Source organism: Halichoerus grypus, chromosome 4, assembly GCF_964656455.1.
Source record: "Halichoerus grypus chromosome 4, mHalGry1.hap1.1, whole genome shotgun sequence".
In the NCBI taxonomy this organism is placed as follows: Eukaryota; Metazoa; Chordata; class Mammalia; order Carnivora; family Phocidae; genus Halichoerus; species Halichoerus grypus.
The window spans coordinates 192645085-192668634 of record NC_135715.1 but is presented as its reverse complement, the minus strand read 5'-3'; the positions used below and the strand labels follow the sequence as shown (position 1 = coordinate 192668634).

The 23550-nt window shown below is 54.6% G+C and overlaps 1 protein-coding gene across 3 annotated transcripts in view; it reads left to right on the top strand.

Moving 5' to 3' along the window:
• The first annotated feature begins 2878 nt into the window (after nucleotides 1-2878).
• The window catches only part of ANKMY1 (ankyrin repeat and MYND domain containing 1), a 58204-nt gene continuing 37532 nt past the window's right edge, over nucleotides 2879-23550 (top strand). For 2 of the 3 annotated variants that reach the window (XM_078071558.1, XM_078071560.1), the window contains exons 1-7: nucleotides 2879-2969; nucleotides 3556-3730; nucleotides 8823-9009; nucleotides 11778-11921; nucleotides 17562-18034; nucleotides 19866-20082; nucleotides 20287-20451. In XM_078071558.1, the coding sequence (XP_077927684.1) occupies nucleotides 3573-3730; nucleotides 8823-9009; nucleotides 11778-11921; nucleotides 17562-18034; nucleotides 19866-20082; nucleotides 20287-20451 (1344 nt within the window). In that variant the 5' untranslated portion in view covers nucleotides 2879-2969; nucleotides 3556-3572. Of the gene's footprint in view, nucleotides 3163-3555; nucleotides 3731-8822; nucleotides 9010-11777; nucleotides 11922-17561; nucleotides 18035-19865; nucleotides 20083-20286; nucleotides 20452-23550 lie in introns of all 3 variants that reach the window. The other variant, XM_078071559.1, reaches the window with a different exon arrangement.

Sequence of the window (23550 nt, the reverse complement as noted above, 5' to 3'; positions counted from 1 at the left end):
ATTGGCGGGGCAGAGCAGGGCTCATCCTCTGATTGGCTGCGGATGGATTGCGGCCATTGGCTGGGCTCGTGGACCGGCGGGCGAATGGGATTGGCCGCAGCGGGGCGGGCGGGGCCGGGACGTTGGGATGAATGGGCGGTCCCTGGGGAACGTGGAGGACCGGGAGCCGCGATCCTGCGCGGGAGGGCGGTGTTCTCTCCCGGGCATCCTGGGCTGGACAGAGCGCGGCCGGGGCGGACCTGCGAGGCTGGGCTTCTAGTGCTGCAGTGCCTGTCCCTGCGCCCGGGGTGGGGGGTGGCTCACCGACGCGGGCACCCGTCCCGGAGCCGGTCTGGCCGTGGAGGGGGCGGGTAGCAGGGCCCCAGCTGGGCTCGGGGAGGTGGGCTTCTCCAGCTGCCATGCGGAGGACAGGGGGTCCCCTCCAGTATCCTCTATATCGTTTTGTTGGTAGGCTGCCTGGCTTCGCTTCCTCTTAGGAACTAATAATTGTATTGCCGGCTGAGGTGCCTTTTAGTGCAGCTTTATGTTTGTTCCCTTTTATCCGCTTCCTAATAAATTGCCCTTTGTAATTTCTGCATTTTATTTTCCCTTTTATTGTAAAACACAGTTCATATGAAATAAAACTATTTGCTGTTAAATTTTCATTTCTTCACATACCAGTATTTTTATTTTTCTTAATTTTTGGTTCATCACTCTAACTTTTAAAAAGTTAACATCGTTTAGGGGCTCCTGGGTGGCTCAGTGGGTTGTGTCTGCCTTCAGCTCAGGTCATGATCTCCAGGTCCTGCAGGTCCTGGAATCAAGCACCGAGTTGAGCTCCCTGCTCAGCGGAGAGTCTGCTTCTCCCTCTCCCTCTGCCACTCCCCCCCCCCCCCCGGCTTATGCGTGTGCTCTCGCAAATAAATTCTTAAAAAAACCCAAATCATTTAATGTCCACATAGTTGCCACATAAGACTTATTCAGGTTTTTCTGATGGCCAGTGTCATTCAGGGACGTCTTTCCAGGATCCGTTTCAGTGAAAAGTAGCTGTCTTGCAACCCTGTATACAATGATATTGCACTTTGTTTTATTCTAATAATAGTAAATGTTTTTTTCTGATTCATCTGTAACAAAACATCACAAACTTGGTAGCTTAAAACAACAGAAGTTTATTTTTCCCTGTGTGTTTGGGGTCTCCAAATCTCCCTCTTCTTATCAGGACACTAGTCATTTAGTTTAAGGCACATCCTAATCCAGTATGACTTCTTGACTTGATTAGTTGCAAAGACCCTATTTCCATATAAGGTCATTCACAGGTATCAAGGCTTAGGATTTAAACTTAATGTTTTGGGGGGATGCCATTCAACCTGCAACAGATGGTATGGTTTACCAAGTTTGTAGGATATTTTGAAGTTGACCATTTCTCTCTCTCTCTAAGATTTTATTTGACAGAGAGAGAGACAGCGAGAGAGGGAACACAAGCAGGGGGAATGGGAGAGGGAGAAGCAGGCTCCCCCCTGAGCAGTGAGCCTGATGCGGGGCTCCATCCCAGGACCCTGGGATCATGACCTGAGCCGAAGGCGGACGTTTAACTGACTGAGCCACCCAGGCGTCCCTCTTTCTCTTTTCATAGCAAAGGAATTTTATTTTATTTTTAAAGATTTTATTTATTTATTTTAGAGACAGAGCGGAAGTGGGGGGAGGAGCAGAGGGAGAAGCAGACTCTGCACTGAGCAGAGCCCCATGTGGGGGGCACGATTCCACCATCCTGAGATCATGACCTGAGCAGAAATCAAGAGTCAGACACTTAACCCACTGAGCCACCCAGGCGCCCCCCAAAGGAATTTTAAAGACAGTTTAGTTTGTGCTTAAAATTCCCAAGCTGCAATGGGAGGGAGCAGGGCAGAGATGGGACCTGAGGGGGAAGGATAAGAGGTAAAGAGAGAGGGGATCCAGGAACCAAGGTAGGTATGAAGGGAGAAGAGAGGTGAATTGGGAGATAGAGGGATGGAGGAAGCACCCCAGAACCCTAGCCAGAATCTAGCCACTGGGGAAGGGACTGGGCATGGGCTTCGCGTATCCCTTTCCCCATGTTCTAAAGGGCAGCCTGGGCTGAGGACCCCGGACCCTGCGCCTGCAGAGAGCCCCACCTCTCAGAGGCTCCAATGGCTTCAGTTGCAGAAAGCCCTTGAGCCGTTTCCCACCGCTGTGCCTCTGCGCATCCCAGTCCAGTTCGCTGCACCTCGCTCCTTCCTCTGTTTGGAGAGCTCCTGCGCATCCTCTGAAGCCCTATTCAGGACTCCCTCTCCGCAGTCCTCTCCAGTGACGCCTCGGTCCACAGAGCTAATCCTTCTTGTCTCCGTGATCTGGAACCCATAGGTCGCCTTGTCCCCGCACCGGACCAGAAGCTTCCGCTCCGTGCCTGCCACAAACTCGTACGGGACCGACAAAAACCGGCTTTGGAGTCCGGCAGAGCTCTTCAGATGTTGGCTTTACGGCGTGTTGGCACGTGGCGGTGGACAAGTTAACCTCACTGTGCCTCGGTTTCCTCCGGTGTCGCATGGGCACAGTCCCCGTGCGCTCTTCGCGGGGCCGTTGGAGCATTTAGCGCTCCCCCGCGAGGAGCCCTTGGCCCAGAGCTGGCTCCCCGTCCTCTGCTGGACGTGGACGTAGGTGTCCGCGGTGGAGACGGGCCGGCCGGGTCCCCGCGCCTCTCTCTGGCGGGGCTCAGACGGAAGGCCGGCGCGCGCAGAGGCGTGGGGGGCCCAGTGAGGTCACGGAGGGGCGCCCCGCGTCCGGCCGAGGACGCCCGTGGGCGGGGCCGGGCGCGGGGATTGGCGGAGGCCGAGAGCCGCAGCGGGCACGTGGGCGGCGGGTGGGTCTCCAGGGAAACCCGACGCTCTCGGCTCGGGGCGCGGCTCTGGGCTGCTCCGTGTTGGCCGCTGCCCTGGGCGGACCAGGAGCGGGGGGTGCCAGTTCTCCGAGCCTCGGTGCGGCCCCGCGGCAGGGGTGCGGTTGGGATCCCGGCGGGAGCGCGGGGAGCCGGGAAGGGGCGTGTCCCGGAGCTCTGCGGGGGCGGCGGGGGAGGCCTGTGCCGGGGACTCGACGGCCCTGGCCATGGCCCTCTGTCTTCCCGGGGCCGGGACAGGCAGGAAACTTGGGGCCTGGCGGACTTCAGAGGCTGTGAGTGTGAGGTCGGGTGAGGACCGTGTCCCCGCACTTGCCCGTCCACCCCTCGCGGGCTGGCTTCAGAGGCCCGTGGGGGAGGGGCGCCTACTGTTTGTGGCCCCTCTGGGGCCATTAGCAGCCGTAATACTGACCCCAACACAGGGCCCTAAGAGGTCGTGCGAGGGTGGCTCCAACCGCCCTTAATGGGGTTCCCGCCCCACTGGAGGGACGGGGACATCCTCGGGGTGCTGGCAAGGTTTCTCCGGAAGTTTCCAATAGGATAGGGGCGTCGACCAGGTTGGGGGGATGGGGCTTCGTTTCTCTGACGCGGATGGGGGGCTGCGGGCCTGTCCCTGGCGCCCGCCAGGAGCTCTGAGGGCTAATGTGGGTCCCTGGCTTTGCTTCCAGGTTCAAGGACGAGAGGCATGGAAAATAGTTATTCCTCAGCCTTCTATTATGAAATCCCAGATGTTGACATCTATGATAATCAGCTGGTGGGGAGGGGCGGTGAGCTTGCTGCCCCCACCGAGGACCTGGGGACCCTGGAGAGCTCCAGCACAATGGATATGCTCTTTACCAAAAGGTGAGGGGTGGGGTGGGGGCTCCCACAGGGGGTCCCAGCCTGACCCTGGGGACCACTTAGCTGGGATCCAGCATTGGGGCAGGTGTTAAAAAACTGCTAAAACTTATTTTGCCCTTTAAAACTTGTCTCTGGAGAGACAGGAAAACCTCAACGTTGTATCAGCCACCACTGAGGAAAATTACAACCCTGGGTTACGAGGCCCCTGCCTGATCTCTGCACACTCCTTCTGGCTCACCCACTCTGCCTTTCTGTGTCACCTTCTCGTGGCCTTAGGAACATCTGCTTTATTTTTTTTTTTAATTTTTTTTATTGTTATGTTAATCCCCATACATTACATCATTAGTTTTAGATATAGTGTTCCATGATTCATTGTTTGTGCATAACACCCAGTGCTCCATGCAGAACGTGCCCTCCTCAATACCCATCACCAGGCTAACCCATCCTCCCACCCCCCTCCCCTCTAGAACCCTCAGTTTGTTTTTCAGAGTCCATCGTCTCTCATGGTTCTTCTCCCCCTCCGATTTCCCCCCCTTCATTCTTCCCCTCCTGCTACATTCTTCTTCTTTTTTTCTTTCGTAACATATATTGCATTATTTGTTTCAGAGGTTCAGATCCGAGAATCAACAGTCTTGCACAATTCACAGCGCTTACCAGAGCACATACCCTCCCCAGTGTCCATCACCCAGTCACCCCATCCCTCCCACCCCACCCCCCACTCCAGCAACCCTCAGTTTGTTTCCTGAGATTAAGAATTCCTCATATCAGTGAGGTCATATGATACACGTCTTTCTCTGTTTGACTTATTTCGCTCAGCATAATACCCTCCAGTTCCATCCACGTCGTTGCAAATGGCAAGATCTCATTCCTTTTGATGGCTGCATAATATTCCATTGTATATATATACCACATCTTCTTTATCCATTCATCTGTCGATGGACATCTTGGCTCTTTCCACAGTTTGGCTATTGTGGACATTGCTGCTATAAACATCGGGGTGCACGTACCCTTTCGGGTCCCTACTTTTGTATCTTTGGGGTAAATACCCAGGAGTGCAATTGCTGGATCATATGGTAGCTCTATTTTCAACTTTTTGAGGAACCTCCATACTGTTTTCCAGAGTGGCTGCACCAGCTTGCATTCCCACCAACAGTGTAGGAGGGTTCCCCTTTCTCCGCATCCCCGCCAACATCTGTCCTTTCCTGACTTGTTAATTTTAGCCATTCTGACTGGTGTGAGGTGGTATCTCATTGAGGTTTTGATTTGGATTTCCCTGATGCCGAGCGATTTTGAACACTTTTTCATGTGTCTGTTGGCCGTTTGGATGTCTTCTTTGGAAAAATGTCTGTTCATGTCTTCTGCCCATTTCTTGATTGGATTCTTTGTTCTTTTGGTGTTGAGTTTGATGAGTTCTTTATAGATTTTGGATACTAGCCCTTTATCTGATATGTCATTTGCAAATATCTTCTCCCATTCTGTCAGTTGTCTTTTGGTTTTGTTGACTGTTTCCTTTGCTTTGCAAAAGCTTTTTATCTTGATGAAGTCCCAATAGTTCATTTTTGCCCTTGCTTCCCTTGCCTTTGGCGATGTTTCTAGGAAGAAGTTGCTGCGGCTGAGGTCGAAGAGGTTGCTGCGTGTGTTCTCCTTTAGGATTTTGATGGACTCCTGTCTCACATTGAGGTCTTTCAACCATTTGGAGTCTATTTTTGTGTGTGGTGTAAGGAAATGGTCCAGTTTCATTCTTCTGCATGTGGCTGTCCAATTTTCCCAACACCGTTTGTTGAAGAGACTGTCTTTTTTCCATTGGGCATTCTTTCCTGCTTTGTCAAAGATTAGTTGACCATAGAGTTGAGGGTCCATTTCTGGGCTCTCTATTCTGTTCCATTGGTCTATGTGTCTGTTTTTGTGCCAGTACCATGCTGTCCTGATGATGACAGCTTTGTAGTAGAGCTGGAAGTCTGGAATTGTGATGCCGCCAGCTTTGCTTTTCTTTTTCAACATTCCTCTGGCTATGCGGGGTCTTTTCTGGTTCCATACAAATTTTAGGATTATTTGTTCCATTTCTTTAAAAAAAGTGGATGGTATTTTGATGGGGATTGCATTGAATGTGTAGATTGCTCTAGGTAGGATTGACATCTTCACAATATTTGTTCTTCCAATCCATGAGCATGGAACGTTTTTCCATTTCTTTGTGTCTTCCTCAATTTCTTTCATGAGTATTTTATAGTTTTCTGAGTACAGATCCTTTGCCTCTTTGGTTAGATTTATTCCTAGGTATCTTATGGTTTTGGGTGCAATTGTAAATGGGATCGACTCCTTAATTTCTCTTTCTTCTGCCTTGTTGTTGGTGTATAGGAATGCCACTGACTTCTGTGCATTGATTTTATATCCTGCCACTTGACTGAATTCCTGTATGAGTTCTAGCAGTTTTGGGGTGGAGTCTTTGGGATTTTCCACATAAAGTATCATATCATCTGCAAAGAGTGAGAGTTTGACTTCTTCTTTGCCAATTTGGATGCCTTTGATTTCTTTTTGTTGTCTGATTGCTGTGGCTAGGACTTCCAATACTATGTTGAATAGCAGTGGTGATAGTGGACATCCCTGCCGCGAGGAACATCTGCTTTATACTGTGGAGTTCCCAAGTTGGTACAGCTTCTTCACAGTATGGTAACTGTGAGCAATGTGACACATCTCAGGTCTACTTTGGGCCAGGGGCTGCCCTTAGAGTCTTACCTTGGCATCTTGTGAAACCCAGCCTGTAATTCTATTGTATTTGTCCCTGTTATGGACTGAACTGTGTCTCCCTGGCTCTTCCCCACTCCCAGAATTCATGTTAAAGCCCTCACCCCCAATGTCATGGTGACTTGCATTCGTCGACAGAAGCTCCGCACACGCTTCAGCCCCAGCCATCTTGGCCTCTGTCCTAGTCACAGGAGGTCTGGAGGGCCCTCTGAGCATGGGGTGCATTCCCGGAGGGTGGGCCGAGGTCCCGGAAGCTCCGCCTCGGTCTGCAGCTGCTCCCACTCCCACTGGCCCCTGCCTTTCCCCAGGCTCCAGCCCGAGACCCCTGGTTGCCAGGCCGCCTTGCTCTCCTCTGGCCAGCACACCTCTCCTATGGATCATCCGTCCTCCATGCACCCGCACACCCAGCCCTGGAGATGGGGCTTTTGGGGAATAGACTTAGATGAGGTGGTGGGGCCCCATGATAAGATTAGTTCCCTTATAAGAAGAGGAAAAAGCTAAAGCTTTCTCTTTCGGCCATCTATGAACTAGGAAGCTGGCCTTCACTGGGAACAGAGTCTGCAGGCCCCCCGGTCTCAGGCTGCCAGCCTCCAGACTGTGAGAAATAAATGTGTGCGGTCCAAGCCCCCCAGCCTGTGGGGCTTGGTAATAGTCTGAACGGACTGACATAGCCCCTCTTTTACCGATGAAGAATGTCCTTGAGTCACAAGGGGGGGGGGAAGGAACCTGTCTGGCGGCAGGACCAGATGGTCAAGCCCTTGCTCACCTTGCCAGCTGACCATTTCCAGGGACCCCTACAGCTGACTGGTGGTGTTAATGATGTTCTTGCTTGATGTTAAACTCATTTCCATTTATTTTTTTAAGGAAAATTTCCATTTGTTCCTACTTGTTTAATTAAGGAAGTAGGATCTGTGCCATGCAGCCAAGTGGGAAGAGAAGTGGCGTATGAGTTTGTTAGGGCTGCGACAGGCCACCACAGGCTGAGTGGCCTAAACAAGAGAAATGTATTGTCTATCAGCCTGGAGGCTGCAAGTCCAGGGTCAAGGTGTGGGCAGGGTGGTCTCTTTTGAGGGTGTGAGGGAGACTCTGCTCCAGGCCACTCTCCTTGGCTTGTAAATGGCTGTCTTCTTCCTGTGTCTACGCGTCATCTTCTCTTCATGTGTTTCTTTGTGTCCACACTTCCCCTTGGCTGAAGGACAGTAGTCACATTGGACCGGGCCCACCCTAATGACCGCACTTTAACTTGGTCCCCTCTGTGAAGATCCTGTCTCCAAGTACAGTCACATGGTGAGGTGCTAGGATTTGGGCTCCAGTAGAGGATTGTGTGTGTGTTAGGGGGAGGGTAGGGACACAACTCAACCCGTAGCCACAGGTAAGCAAAGAAAAAACAAACCAAATCTGAGCCCCCAGGTTTTGTCATTGTTGCGTGCGGGCGTCTGTTTTTCCTGGCTTTTTGTACAGACGCATCACTACACGGCAAATGGAGATCTTGTGTTCACGGGAGACTTTGTGTCCCTTCGTTGGGCAATGCTTTGTTAAGCCCCCGTGGCTCAGAGCTGGCATGGGAGGGCTGGCTGGTGTAGGGGACCAAAGTCTGGAGGTTTCTGTGCTCTGAGCAGCCCCGCTAGACCGTCCACCTGACAGTTGCAAAGGTCCGTAGACCAGAGACACCAAGACGCAGAGTCCCCAGAGCGCCCTTCCGACTTGAGAGGGAGGCAGAGAGGGGGGCCGTGTGTGTGTGATGGGGGGTAGGAGTAGGTCCCCTTTTAAGTTAGGACTTGTACTTTTAGATAGCAAGAGCAGAAAAGAAGCAAACTCACCTTGATGCCCATTCTCTGCCCCTTGCTGTGCACCCACCCATCCCCGCGGCCTTCCCTCTGTCTGCTTACTGGTCAGCTTGCTGCTCCTCTGGGACCAAAGCTCCCTCTCCTTCTTTAGACCATTCATTAGTCCATGCATGTCCGCCGAGTGTCCACTTCCTGCCCAGCTGTGGGCCAGGCTGCCGGCTCCTGAGTGAAGCCCCTGCCAGGGGCGCTCTGGGCTGGTAGAAGGCACAGGCTTGCCCCACAACCAGCTGGAGTGGGGCAACCATCTGCTTCCAGGTACTAGAGCTGGTCATGCCTCCAGAGCACTGGCAGCCATTTAGCTACGTGAGACAGACACAGGTTGCCCACTTGGGCCATTACTGCACCCCCATGCCTCAGTTTCCCTCTGCAGAATGGGGGTAGCAACAGCATCTGCCCTGGGGGGGTTGTTGGGAGGAAGGACTGAGATGGCGTGTGGTTCTCTCCACCGTCACTCCTCAGGCCTGTGCCAGTGTGGGTCCTCCCTGCCCTGCTCTTCACCTTCCTAGGGACATCCCAGAGGCCCTGGAGGAGGAGGAGGAGTCCGAGGGTCCCCCCGGGGAGCAGGACCTGAAAGAGACCTACATCCAGCTGGTCCAAGGCGTGCAAGAGTGGCAGGATGGCTGTGTATACCGAGGGGACTTCGGGCTGGACATGAAGCTGGGCAATGGTGAATTCTCTTGGCCCACGGGCGAGGTAACCAGCTCCCACTGCTCCTTCCCTCCTGGCCAGTGTCAGCCAGCCACCGCTCTCTCCTCTTCTTTTTCTTTTTTTTTCTTTTTTTTTAAGAGAGGGAGAGAGGGAGCAGGGTGGTGGGCAGAGGGAGAGGGAGAGAGAGAGTCTTAAGCAGGCTCCATTCCTAGCGCAGAGCCTGACATGGGGTTGCATCTCATGACTCTGAGATCACGACCTGAGCTGAGATCAAGAGTCAGACGCTCAACTGCCTCAGCACCCGGGTGGCCCTGGTCTCTCCTAAGAGGGACGTGAGGTGAACTTGCAGACCACCGGCCAGGAAGGGTGTTAGGCTAATGTCTTTCCCACATGAGAAATGTCTGGAGAGAAACATTCTCACAGACTTCCAGGGTCATGCCTGCGGTTGGCCTGGGTGTCCCTAGGTCGAAGCTTGGGAAGTATTACTTAAGATAAATTCTTATTCCGGGTGACTTTTAAAATCACAAATTACTGTATGAAGTTGTATTTATGTTGGTGAAATGGCTTTGTATTTAAGGTTAAGCAGAGGGAAAGGATCTTTTTAACAATCAAGTGAAAGCACGCTCTAGAGCCCACGCAGTAGGCCATGTCCGGGACCCCAGGGGAGACCCCAGCAGACTGGCTGCCGAAGCTGCTCCCCCTGGGGCCTCGGGGAGGGTGGGGCAGCCACGGCCTTGGGCAGCACCGTGGCCGACACCCGAGCTGTGGCTGCCTGTTCTTCCAGCAGGGAGATTTTCAGAGCATGGGTACGAGTGTGAGGTGGGAAGATGTCCCTGTAGGGGACTTTGATTCAGTAGCTCCAAGGGCAGTGGACTGGTGGGGCCCTGGTTCAGGCCCGGTCCTTCGCCAGGAATGCACCCCACGCTCAGAGGGCCCTCCAGACCTCCTGTGACCAGAACAGAGGCCAGGATGGCTGGGACTGAAGCGTGTGTGGAGCTGCTGTTGACGAATGCAAGTCACCGTGACGTCAGTGATCAAGCATGGACCCCTGTGGGTTGTTTATTGTCTTAGTTCTCAGCTGGGTTCTCCTTTGTCCCAACACTGTAGTGTCCCACGGCCCCGTTCATGGCTTTTGGGAGGTTTGGGTGACCTGTCCTGCAGAGCACAGGTTCTCCCCATGAAGGGAGACCACAGTCGGGTGGGGGTATTGTGATGGAGCCACGGCTTCATTATTGCCTGGCAGGGACCTCCGGTCCACTGAGCAGATGCTCATCCAGCTCACGAACTGGAGAGGCCAGGGGACAAGAGGGCATGCCACTCATGAGCAGTGACCTTAAACACGTTAACTGTGTTCAAAGGACCGGACCAAGCATGTCAGCTCCGGCTGGTGAGATGAGGCTCCTGGTCTGTGCGGAGGGCCAGGGAGGGGTGGAGCCAACGATGGACAGGGTCCCTCCGGTGCTTTCTCCCGGGGAGTGGACAGAAATCCACATGCATACACACCCAAGTAACCAGAGGGTTAAATGTCCCCCCTGCAGTTCTACACAAACAATTTGCCAGTCAACATTTTTTTTAAAGTTTGGTGGACTCTGATTTGCTCCACAAAACCATGTTAATTAGATGGGTGTTGGCGGAAGATGGGCAGCCCCAGCCCAGTGCCTCTCTGCTCAGTGAGTGTCCTTGCGCTGGACGGGCTCCTCAGAACCGTAACTGAGCCTACATTCAACCCAGGTGAGACTGAAAAGGGCCTTTGTTGGCTCTTGGAACTGAAAAGTCCATCACTGGGGGTCATGTGGCCCTAGGCTTGGCTGGATCCAGGGATTCCAATGACCCTGTTGGGCCCCTCTCTCCCCATCTCCATGTGGGGGGTCCAGACTGACCCTCCGCCATCTGGCAAGCCCACGGGAGCTGCATCACATGCTCCTGGAAGAGGAAAGGCCCTAGCAGGGCACTAGTCTGGCTTGGGCATGGGTCCTGTGGCCAAGCCCAGGTCAGGGCTGGGGCTGGGGGTCAGGAGTCGTCAGGTTGGCCAGCCTTGGTACCGTGTGCCTGGGGGCTGGGGTCAGTCCACCGCCAACCCCATAGGGAGTCCTCTCCATTACCAGAGGAAAGAGAAGGGACACTAAGCAGGCAGCAGGCAGCATCCTATTCCTCCAGAGTGGTCTCTGAGCATTGCCGGGCCCGGCCTGCTCCTGGTGTGGAAAGAGGCTGTCAGCCATGCACCAGGGTCCGGTCTGGCTGTTGGAAAGTGCTCGGAATGGGTATCACATTCTTTTTTCCTCCTGAGACCCCAGGAGAGGGGCAGGCTCGGACAGACCCGCCCCTAACATCGGTGGGGCTTGGGACGAGAGCGGACAGATGCCCGCATCCATGGCTCAGTATGGAGGCGTTTTAAATCAAAGCCACACCATGCTCCCCACCAGGGTCCATAGCCTGCCCCTGAGGCCACGCAGGGGAGCCTGAGGCTGGTGCCCCCTCCCCTACCCGGGCCAGCCTGCAGCCCGTGAACCCAGGCAGGATGGAGCAGAGCCCGGGCAGAGCTCCTGAGCGGAGCCGGCTCCCACCCAAACCCAGTCATGGCTGTACCAACACCTGTCCAGACGCCCCTGCCTGAGCTAGGGCAGGCGAGGGCGAGCGCGGCCACTGGGGCGCGGACCGCCTGGCACCTGCTCTGCGGCGCGTAGGTGACCATCTCTCACAGACACCATGCACCCAGCTTGAAGGGGGCCTGTGGCCAGAGTGGCTCGGGAAGGCTGGTGGGGGTGGGGAGGAGCAGCTTCTCAGGCGCGCCCGGCGCGGGGCTCTCTTCGCAGTCTTACCGCGGGCAGTTTTACCGCGACCACCGCCATGGGCTGGGCACCTACCTGTGGCCCGATGGCTCCAGCTTCACCGGCATGTTTTACCTGAGCTACCGAGAAGGCTACGGCACCATGTACCAGAAGACCAGGCTCTTCCAGGTGAGGGGCGGGGCCGCTAGTGTGCGGGGGGGGGGGGGGGGGCGGGGCGCCCAGTGTGCGGGGGCCGGGGGCGGGGCCGCCCTGTGTGCGGGGGGGGGGGGGGGCGGGGCCGCCCTGTGTGCGGGGGGGGGCGCCCTGTGTGCAGGGGGGGGCGCCCCGTGTGCAGGGGGGAGGTGGGGCCGCCCTGTGTGCGGGGGGGGGGGGGGCGGGGCCGCCAGTGTGCGGGGGGGGGGAGGTGGGGCCGCCAGTGTGCGGGGGGGGGGGGCCGCCCTGTGTGCAGGGGGGAGGTGGGGCTGCCCTTTGTGTGGGGGAGGGGCGGGGCCGTCCTTTGTGCAAGGGAGGGGCGGATTTGCCCCGTGTGCAGGGGAGAGGTGGGGCCACCTAGTGTGCAGGGGAGAGGTGGGGTCCTGCGTGTTCAGGCCACTGGATAAAAGGATATTTAGGTTCTGGGGAATTTTATTTGTGCAACAAGTGGTAGCTTTCTTATTTTTGGAGATTAAAACAGTACCAGTAATAAGATACAATAATAAGGCTCATGAGAAGAAGACGAACACAAGTGAGAAGACAGGCCTCTTCCGGATCCCATTTTCCAGAATAGGGCTGGGTATCAGCGCTCTGTGTGTCCTTTAGAGTCAACTGTAAATGCACCACAAATGTTTAGTTTTTTGTACGTAAACTGGATCGTTCCACATAGAGTGTCTTGAAACTTGCAGATGAGATACATTTCCTCCTTGTATTTCCTCACAGTAAACCCACCCACTTTAGTATATATACAGTTTCACAAGCCTAGAGCTGTGTGAACGCACTGGACCGTTCCATCCCCCGATGGTACCCGTGCCCCTTTGGGACTGGTCTCTCCCCTCACCCCAGCTCTTGGCCCATCCTTTGGCCTATAATTTACCTTTGCAAGAATGTCCTGTTAACAAAATACAATATGTAGACCTCTCACTTAGCAAATGCGTTGGAGATCCACCTGCGCTGTACTGAGCCCGTAGGTCCTTCCTTAGCGCTGAGCGCTTGGGCAGCGCCTGGCTCCGCCACAGTTGTCCCGCTGTTGTCGTTTCCAGCTCTGGGCGGTTCTGAATCAGACTGCTGTAAACATTTATACGTGGTGTGTGCACGTGTGTGCGTCCGTGAGCACGCGCAGTCCCCTCAAGGCCCTGGGGCTCGCTGGAGTCAATCTCCAGCGCCCCCCCCCCCCCCCCGCCAGCCCCCAGTGACCCTGCTCTGCTTGTTAGCACAGGTCTCCCTTTCCTGTCATTTCAGGTCCTCGGGACCCTGCCGTGGGCGGCACTTCCTGTGTGAATTCTCTGGTGTAGGGCATGATTCTTTGGAGATTCAGACGTATTTGCGTGTGTCAGCAATTTGTTTCTTTTACTGGGAAGCAGTATTCCATTGCGTGGATATGATACACAGTTTTGATTTGATCTTTCCAGTTTTTGGTTATTACGAATGAAGCTGCTAAGAACATTTGATTACAAGTCCTCACGTGCACGCATGTCTATTTTTGCATTTGGGTAAATACCTGGGAGGGGACTGCTGGTTGTATGTTACGTGTATGATGAATTTTATAGGGCACCTCCGAGTGGTTTTCCAAAGTGGCTGTGCCGCCTGCTGTTTCAGCCCATCACATGTGAACGTTGTCCTTGCTCCACATCTCTGTCAGTGCTTGGTGGTGTCTATTTTCATTTTAGCCACTCTTAGGCTTATCAATATTTCTTTCCTAGCTCTTGCTTTTTTTTATATCCTAGTTACAAAATCTTAGCTTAACCCAAGGTGACCAAGATTTTCGTCCGTGTTCTCGTGTTAGCGCTGACATTTAGCTCTGTGATCCGTTTTGAGTTCACTTTTGCATTTCACGTGAAGTGGGGGTGAGTCCTCCTCCCCTCCCGTCCCCACCCTTGGGTGTCCAGCTGGTCCCCTGCCGTCGGTGAGAAGACTGTCCTTTCTCCACTGCTGGCCTTTGCACCTTTGTCAAAAACCACACGGGAGACACATGTCTGGTTGTCTTTCTTCATGTGATGTCAGGATTGGCCAGTGGGGGCCGGGGTCTGCAGTCCTATCCCGTCTGTTACGATGGCGGTCGTCTTACTTCTCGTGATTTTGGAGAATACCGATGACCGTTATTTCATGAGAGGGTGTAAGACAGTGACCTTCTAAATCTACAATTCCTCCTCCATTTGTTAACTAGAATTCTTTTCTAAAGATTTTATTTATTTGACAGAGAGATAGAAGAGCACAAGCAGAGGAATGGCAGAGGGAGAGGGAGAAGCAGGCTCTGCACTGAGCAGGGAGCCCGATGTGGGACTCGACCCCAGGACCCTGGGATCGTGACCTGAGCCGAAGGCAGACACTCAACCATCTGAGCCACCCAGGCGCCCATGTTAACTAGAATTCTTTTATCTACAACATCCTTCATCAGCTGTCTGGTTACTTGGAGGTAGTTTAATGGGAAAAGCAAAATGACACTTGATCGTTTCCCTTTCTTTGCTGGTTGTCAGAGTCGGAAGGTGATTACTGTCAAACATTCTTCAGAGGTGGTCAGTGGAGCTTAGTGGGGTTTTTCTGTATCTTTATGAACTCATGGATTTTAATATAGTTGGTTTATCTCCGTACATTGCAGTCGTTAGGCTTTTCGATGCCCAGTTGGCACTCTTTGGTCAGGGGGAGCCTCTTTCGTTTGGCTCTTGCAATTGACACAACTCCAGCAGGCTTTGGTGGCTTTCTTGCCTTTTGCAGTGAGGAGTCGTACCCAGGTCATCCATACACTTCCTGCCCTGGACCCAAAATCGACTTTATCTGGCAGGCCTGGTTCCACAGTGGGAAATGGTGTTTAGAAACCACAGTTTGGGTGCTTATTACTACTGTGTTGGCTTGGTTTTCATATTTAGTATTTTCAGTAGGAGATCTCAATAATATGTATTTTCTAAATGAGAAGAGATACCACTGGTTCATACTGATGTCTCCAAATCCAGTTTAGGAATACAGGGTTTTTACTCAACAGCCATGGTATTGTATTTGCATATCTTTCCTCTTAGTCTTAAAAATCCTCATTTCTAACCATTAACAACATTTCTACCTATTTTACCTCATAAAATATGTATGACAGTTTCGGAATAATAACATAGCACTGGGACCCCACGACTCCTGAAAGCAACTCAGAGCTCCTTTGCCTTCCTTTTGCCCTGGGGCTGACCCCACAGGAATGTTGAGTCCAATCACAGGACATAATTCCTCTCTGGGCAGTTAACCCACCACCTGGGAGGAGAGCTGCACTCACTCGCTTTGCTTTTGTTTTTTTAGGATTTGATTTTTTTTTTTTTTTTTTTTAGATTTTATTTATTTATTTGACAGAGACACAGCGAGAGAGGGAACACAAGCAGGGGGAGAGTGAGAGGGAGAAGCAGGCTTCCCACAGAGCAGGGAGCCCGACGTGGGGCTCGATCCCAGGACCCTGGGATCATGACCCGAGCTGAAGGCAGACGCTTAACGACTGAGCCACCCAGGCGCCCCAGGATTTGATTTTTTAAATCTTGCCTTAATTTTGTTTTATACTTATGTAAAAAACTGATATTTTTCTGAAGGCAAATCTAGCAAACAGGGTCCACCCAGAGGAGTCCAGCGTCCATCCCTTCTCTTCTCTCTGGCGTCCGGTCCTGTCATTGGTGACTGTTTCTACAGCTTTATCTTTGCAGGTGCAACCATGAGCCCGTGCGCCTGCACGTTCCTCCCCACTTAGACGGCAGGGCCTGCGCTCTTCGCACTTCCGACGGTTGCCTGCAGTTTCCCATCATCCGGGCATCTCGTGTCCTTACAGCTGGTTGGGAAGGGTTGACCACCGGGAGCTTTTCTCCAGGCTTTGTTGTGCCAAAGGGCATGGTGGTGACGGTCTTGCTCATCAACCATTCTGTGCTCTTGTTGGTGATCTCTGGGATATATTCATTCCTAGGAGGGCATTGTTTGGTCACAAAGTAAATGTGTGTCAGAGACGAACACTGTGGCCTGTTGCGTCCTGCAGACATAACTGTTATTAGGATTATATTTTATTAGTATGATTATAGTTTGTTGCTTACGTACTGTCGTGAACGTATGTGTGACCATAGCTTTGATGATGTTGGGATTATTTCCTTATGATGGATTCCTGGAAGGGGAGCTCTTGGGTCAGCTCTCGGGGCATGAGCGCCTTTGGACTCCTCATAGATCTGCAGCAGCTGCTTTTCCGACTGCCTGCCTCCCTGCACCCACTTTCCTTGCCCTGTCCCCAGTCTTTCCCCGCCCATGGATCTTGTGGCTCCTGCCTCCTGGGTGACAGGAGCTTCCAGGTTGAATGTGCCCCGCCCCACCAAGCCACTTTCACAGACCGAGGTGGCACTTCGTGCCCTGTGCAGCTTCTTCCCGAAGTACCTCTGCCCCCTCCCCCCACCTCCTGCACAATGACGTCATCCTCAGAGCGTTTTCTTTTCGTTTCTTTAGCCTGTTGTAGACTGCGAGCTTCTTTTTTTTTTTTTTTTTTAAGATTTTATTTATTTATTTGACAGAGAGAGACACAGCGAGAGAGGGAACACAAGCAGGGGGAGTGGGGGAGGGAGAAGCAGGCTTCCCGTGGCGCAGGGAGCCTGATGCGGGGCTCGATCCCAGGACCTGGAATCATGACCTGAGCCTAAGGCAGATGCTTAACGACTGAGCCACCCAGGCGCCCCATGACTGCGAGCTTCTTGTGCTCAGGGCCATGGAGCTTGGAGCCTTACATCCCAAGTGCCCAGCCCCGGGGCTTGCAGCCAGAGAGCCCTGACACAGCAGCCCTGGCCCGGTTCACAGATGCGGGCACAGCTCGGGAGTGAACCGAATGCCCCCGCTGTGTCAGGCCTCTGCAACTTCGCCCAGGCTGTTTCCTCAGTCCTCCCAGTGACCTCCAGGCGTCCTTCAGTGCCAGCGCAGGGAGCATGCAGCTCTCCTGGGAAGCGGGGCCTCTCTCTGAGCTCCCGGTGCCAGAGCCCTTCTCCCAGTTTCCTTGGGTGGGGGGGGCGGCATTGCCTTTCATTCAAGGCCCTCCTGGCCCTTCCCTCTGCACCCATGCTCCACCCAGCACAGACACCGTCCCACCCAGTGGGAGCACCCAGAGAGGCCCAGGAATCACTGCACCCGGCTGGGTTCGTGGGAAGGGAGCGTTAGCCCCGCCTCCTCCCCCCTCCCTTCCTCCCCATCCTTCCCCTCCTCCTCCTGCCTCCTCGGTTCATGCCTGCTGGGGTCTCTGTGACCCAGTGCCCAGCATCTCTGACCCCCATGCTGCTGGGGTGCCTGGGCTGGGCCCCTAGTGCTGCAAGGGGTTCCCTGAAATGAGCCTACACGTGGTGTCCCCGACACGCTCCACCCTGAGACCCCTGGGCGTGTCCCCACTTTCCCAGTATGGCCACCCCTAACCACCCCAGGCCCGTAGCACCTTTCTCCACCCACGTGTTCCATATTTACACATTTGCTTTTGGCCCCTGGGCCTGGTGCATACTAAGCCTCTGCAAATATTTGTTGAATGAATGAATACATTTCTTAGGAAGGTTTAATTTTTTGATTTTGAGAAACCAGTTACAGAGCAGACGGCCCTGCTGAATTCTCTCTTTTGCCCTAGTGAACTTTGTTTTGCAGGGGATGTACAAAGCCAACGAGCGGTTTGGGCCAGGCATTGAGACCTACCCCGATGGCAGCCAGGACGTCGGGCTGTGGTTTCGGGAGCACCTCATCAAGCTGTGCACAGAGGTGCCCAGCAGCTTCTCCATACACGACTACCCCGAGTACTCGGGCTTCCTCACACACTCTCCTGCTAGAATCAGCCTCTTGGGCGAGGAGAAAATGGAGTGGGACCTGCATGAGGAACAGGACCCCTTTTTCTATGACTATAAGCGGTTTCTTCTGAATGATGACTTAACTCTGCCTCCAGAAATATACACTTACTCAACCGACAACAGCCACCTGCCCATGACCTGCTCTTTCCGCAAAGAATTAGATGCCCTGATCTTCCTTAACGATATCCCTCCATTTGTTGAGGACGGCGAACCCTGGTTTATAAAAAATGAGACCCCTTTGATGGTCAAAATCCAGAAGCAAGCTTACAAGTACAGGTAAGTCCTCACATCGTTCTTCCTCACCTCCACGCCTGGAAGGCCTGCTCCTCCCTGCCGCTGACGGGCCTGCGCTCAGTGCTGGGCCCCCTGGAGGCCTCCGGCACCTGGCTGAGTAACTTGCAGGGTTATTTGTCAGGTTAAATCATATGTGCTTCTCCTGTTTGACTGAGGCAGTCCAGTGATGGAGGGGGAGGGAAAGCCGTGACGGGCCTGTAAGCAGGGACATGTCCCCGGGTTTCGAGGAGAGGGGTGGGGCAGGCAGGTGCTGGGGCCATCGATGTTCGCACAGGGTATTGGGACGCCGGATCCTGCTCACCCAGTCTTGGGGGAAGGAGTGGTCAGGGGGTTCCTTGGTGAGCATGGAGACAGGGTAGTCCCGAGAAGGGTGTAGAGCCTCGCAAGGGGATGTGGAATAGGGTCAACTCCTGAGTTGATGGGGCTGAGTTCAAATCCTGGTTCTGGGACCCTGTGTGTGTTTTCTCTGTACCGGTTGGAGCTTGCGCCCCAGCCTCTGCAGGTCGTGTCTGCGACTAGGTGTCCGGTAGGTTGGGTATCTACGTGAGGTCCACACAAAGAGAAGGGACTGCTATTACCCTGGTGTATGAGTACGGATCTGACACGAGAGCCAAGGTGGGAGAGCAGGGTAGGAGTAGGCTGGGGGCTGACGGAGCTCTGGCTTCTCCAAAATGGCTGGGAAAGATGGAGCTGCTTCGATGGTCTCCAAAGACACCCTTCTTCCCCACCCCAGCCCTGGAAAAGTTAGCAGCTACTTGATGAAAACTGATATTTTAAGTTAAAATTTTGAAGAATATTTTCATTTGTTTACTAAACTTTGTCCTCTGATGTCACTAAACTGTTTTAGAATTCATGTTTGGTAAACACAAGTGGCTGGGTACTTATGCATTCATGCTTCCCCCCACTTAATCCCTCCACCCATCCCTCCACCCATCCCTCCCTCCCTCCCTCTGTCAATCCACCCACCCACCCATCCCTCCATCCATCCCTCCCTCCCTCCCTCCATCCATCCATCCATCAACCCACCCATCTACACATCCCTCCATCCATCCATCCATCAACCCACTCACACACCCATCCCTCCATCCATCCATCCCTCCACCCATCCACCCACCCACCCACCCATTTATCCATCCCTCCATTCATCCATCCACCCACCCACCCATTTATCCATCCCTCCATTCATCCACCTATCCACCCACCCATCACCCACCCACCCCTCCATCCATCCACCTAGCCATCCATCTGTCCATCCATCATGCGGACGTCAGCTGAGCCAGTAATTGTTGATAACTGGTGGGCCCAGAAGGTGCCATAAATCCATAGATTCTTGATGGTGGAGGAGGTTATGTGTACACAGGAGGCTTAAGTGTGGGCTGGTGAACGGGCCATGGGACTTGCGTGTTATCTACTCAAAAAGTGAATGAGCAGAGGTGGGATATGAGTGCTTGGTGCTGAGTGCCAGACCCATGTGTGTGCCTGACCTCCTTCCCGCCCGGGGCCCCTCCTATGAGAGCCCCTTTCCCAGCACACATGAAGGGACCGATGTGCAGGGATGTGCAGGGCCCATGATAAGCCTGAGCATCTGCACCTGAGGGCTGCGAGTCACACCACAGTGCTGTGTCCACGCCAACTGTGATTGCTCAGTGGTGCAGCCCCCAGGGCTCAGGGTGCCTGAGGAGTGGACTGTAAGGGGAGGAAAAGGGCCTGGGGCAGGGCAGGGTGAGGAATGAAGAGAAGGGGTGTAGGAGAGAGGGCCCTGAGTGGGGGTCCTGGGCTGGCCTAACACCACTGAGGCCCACCGTGTTGCCAGGAACAAGAAGGCCCACAGCAGCTGGAACATGGGTGCCATCCTGGAGGGAGACCGGAGAAGCTTTGCGTGTCATGGGCCCAAGGAGCGGCTTGCCAAGGACATGATCCTGAGGGCTGGGGAAGGGAACTATGACTGGATCTACGGGATCCTCAGGGATGACCTCGCCAGCGCTGATGTGGCCGATGCCAAGGGCTACACTGTGCTCGCTGCGGCCGCCGTAAGTCCCCATGCGGGGTGCCCCCGGCACTGTGGACCCGTGACAGTCTGGGGTCCTCTCCCCTCTGCGGGGCTGCTGTCCTCCCAGCCAGAAGTGGGATGCACAGGGTCAGATGGCAGGAGGCTGGGGCGTGTTGATCTTCCCACGCCGCTGTCTCTGAGTCAGGTACCTGCTGTCCTCACGAGGCTGGCTTCCTCCCTCCAGGTTCACTGTCACAACAACATTATCAACCTTCTGCTGGACCATGGGGCCGACGTGAACAAGTACACAGACGAGGGCCTCACGGCGCTCAACATGTGCTTCCTTCTCTACTACCCGTCCAGGTGCTTCAAGCCCAACATCGCTGAGCGGACGACGCCCAAGCCCCAGGTCAGCCCCTCGACCCTGCAGCCCGGCCTGGCGTCTGTAGCACCCTGTCCCCCATCCCGTCCCCCATCCCCCATCCACCTGTCCGTCTCTCCTGGCCGCGGTCCCCGGCCTCCCTGTCTCTGTGCAGATGGGCTTCAGATGGGGTGAAGGGACACTACGGCCCGCGGGCGGGGAGTGGGAGGCAGGGACGGAGCCAGCATGCCCGCTCAGTGTCCTGAGCTCTTACCGCAACGCCAAGGGCTATGTGTCCCATCCGAGCCACATGCACAGCAGTCGGCCCAAGACCCCTCCTGTGGGCCCCAGGGAACGAGACTCGGAGGGAGGGAGGGAAGGCTGGTGATTCAGGAGTGAGGCAGCCCTTTGCCTGTTGTGAATAGAACTGCCCAGAGGTCCCTGGTCAAGCGTTAGCATGAACTCCTGCTTTGGGTTGTTTGGGATGTACCCCCAGCCGTGGGATCGCGGGGTCACATGGTGGTCCTGTGTTTCATCCGTCCGGGAGCTTCTGAGCCCTGCCGCCGCTGCAGGGGCAGCCCTGTATGCCTCCGTTCCAGTGCAGGCTTGGGGCCTCACAGCTGGCTGGGCAGTGCCCGAGGGCCCGCTCTCTGCAGCGCAGGGCGACCTCCGTGGCCTGTCTCCTGAGTGCCGGCCGCAGGGGCCGCGTCTGCACACCCCTTGGGGAACCCTGGACCCTAACTGTCAGCCCTGTGAGGCCGGCCCAGCCTGGGACTGACCTCCTCCCAGCAAGCCTTCTGTGGGGGCTGCGGCTTTCTGTCCTCGTGGTCAGGGCCCCTCCTGGGCAGGTGAGGGAGTGGTGCTGGAAAAAGTCCCCTTGCTGGGACTCTTCTCTCACCTTCACGCTGTCTCCTGAATTTCTTCCTTGAGAAGAGGCGGGCAAAGCTCCTCAGTTACCAACACACGGCCCCACCCCTGCTTCTCCAGGGCAGGCCTCGGTTCCTGCCTTCAGTTCGCTGCGGTGGGACCACACCAGCTCCTGAGGATTTCAGGGTGGGGAGTGGGTAAGGGAGCAGGTGCACGCAGGGAGGAGGCCAGAGCACGCCGGGTCCCCACTGCCCTGGGTGGGGTGGGGGGAGCAGGTGCACGCAGGGAGGAGGCCAGAGCCCACCGGGTCCCGCTGCCCTGGGTGGGGTGGGGGGAGCAGGTGCACGCGGGGAGGAGGCCAGAGCCCACCGGGTCCCGCTGCCCTGGGTGGGGTGGGGGGGCAGGTGCACGTGGGAAGGAGGCCAGAGCCCACCGGGTCCCGCTGCCCTGGGTGGGGTGGGGGGAGCAGGTGCACGCGGGGTGGAGGCCAGAGCCCACCGGGTTCCTGCTGCCCTGGGTGGGGTGGGGGGGCAGGTGCACGCGGGGAGGAGGCCAGAGCCCACCGGGTCCTGCTGCCCTGGGTGGGGTGGGGGGGAGCAGGTGCACGTGGGGAGGAGGCCAGAGCCCACCGGGTACCTGCTGCCCTGGGTGGAGTGGGGGGGAGCAGGTGCACGGGGGAGGAGGCCAGAGCCCACCAGGTCCCCGCTGCCTTGGGTGGGGTGGGGGGGTCAGGTGCACACCGGGTCCCCGCTGCCCTGGGTGGGTCCTGTGTGCAGGCGGCAGGGAGAGATCTCCCGGGAGGCGGGAGCTGAGGAGCCTGCAGGAAGTCGAAGGTGGAGGGTTTGAGAACCAGCTGTAAGGTCCCTTTGCTTTTATGGCACCATTCATTTGTATCTGGTTTGTGAGTACATGCTCCTTCTTGGCCAGAAGTTGTTAACGTACAGAAACAACGACTTTCAAGTTCAAAGGTGATGGTGTGAACAGAGGTCCTGTGCTGTCACCCCTTCGTTGGGAGTGTTGTCCCCACAGCTTCTCCAGGCCCACAGCGTCTCTGGGGGACCCTGGCTCTAGGGGAAGAAGCCTCATCCATTATTGGTGAAGGCAGCAAGAGCCCCAGAAAGCGTTTTATTTGTACACTTAAAATACTGGTAAAAATCACTCCTCTGTCTTTCTTTTGAATGTCTCATTCCGAGACACACGGCTGTTCAGGGACGCGTGCGGGGACCGCCCCCGACTAAGCAGCTGCCAGCAGGTGGCGCTCCCACCACATCCCCACGCCCGCCGTGCGCAGTTTAGGGCGAATTCCATCCACATCACCGGGCTTCAGCCACAGAGCCGTCCCCTAAAGACAGGTTCTTTTTTTTTTTTTTTTTTTTTTAAATTTTATTATGTTATGTTAGTCACCGTACAATACATCATTAGTTTTTGATGTGGTGATCCACGATCCATTGTTTTCGTATAACACCCAGTGCTCCATGCAGTACATGCCCTCCTTAATGCCCATCACCGGGCTAACCCATCCCCCCACCCCCCTCCCCTCTAAAACCCTGTTTGTTTCTCAGAGTTCATAATCTCTCATGGTTCATCTCTCCCTCCAATTCCCCCCCGCATTTTTCCCTTCCTTCTCCTAATGTCCTCCATGTTATTCCTTATGTTCCACAAATAAGTGAAACCATATGATAATTGATTTTCTCTGCTTTACTTATTTCACTTAGCATAATCTCCTCCAGTCCCATCCATGTTGATGTAGAAGTTGGGTATTCTTCTTTTCTGATAGCTGAGTAATATTCCATTGTATATATGGACCACATCTTCTTTATCCATTCATCTATTGAAGGGCATCTCGGCTCTTTCCACAGTTTGGCTATTGCGGACATTGCTGCTATGAACATTGGGGTGCATATGGCCCTTCTTTTCACTACATCTGTGTCTTTGGGGTAAATACCCAGGAGTGCAATTGCTGGGTCATAGGGTAGCTCTATTTTTAAATTTTTGAAGAACCTCCACACTGTTTTCCAAAGTGGCTGTACCAACTCGCATTCCCACCAACAGTGTAAGAGGGTTCCCCTTTCTCCACAACCTCTCCAACATTTGTTGTTTCTTTCCCTGTCCATTTTTGCCATTCTAACTGGTGTAAGGTGGTATCTCAGTGTGGTTTTGATTTGGATTTCCCTGATGGCTAATGATGATGAACATTTTTTCATGTGTCTGTTAGCCATTTGTATGTCTTCTTCAGAGAAGTGTCTTTTCATCTCTTCTGCCCACTTTTTGACTTGATTA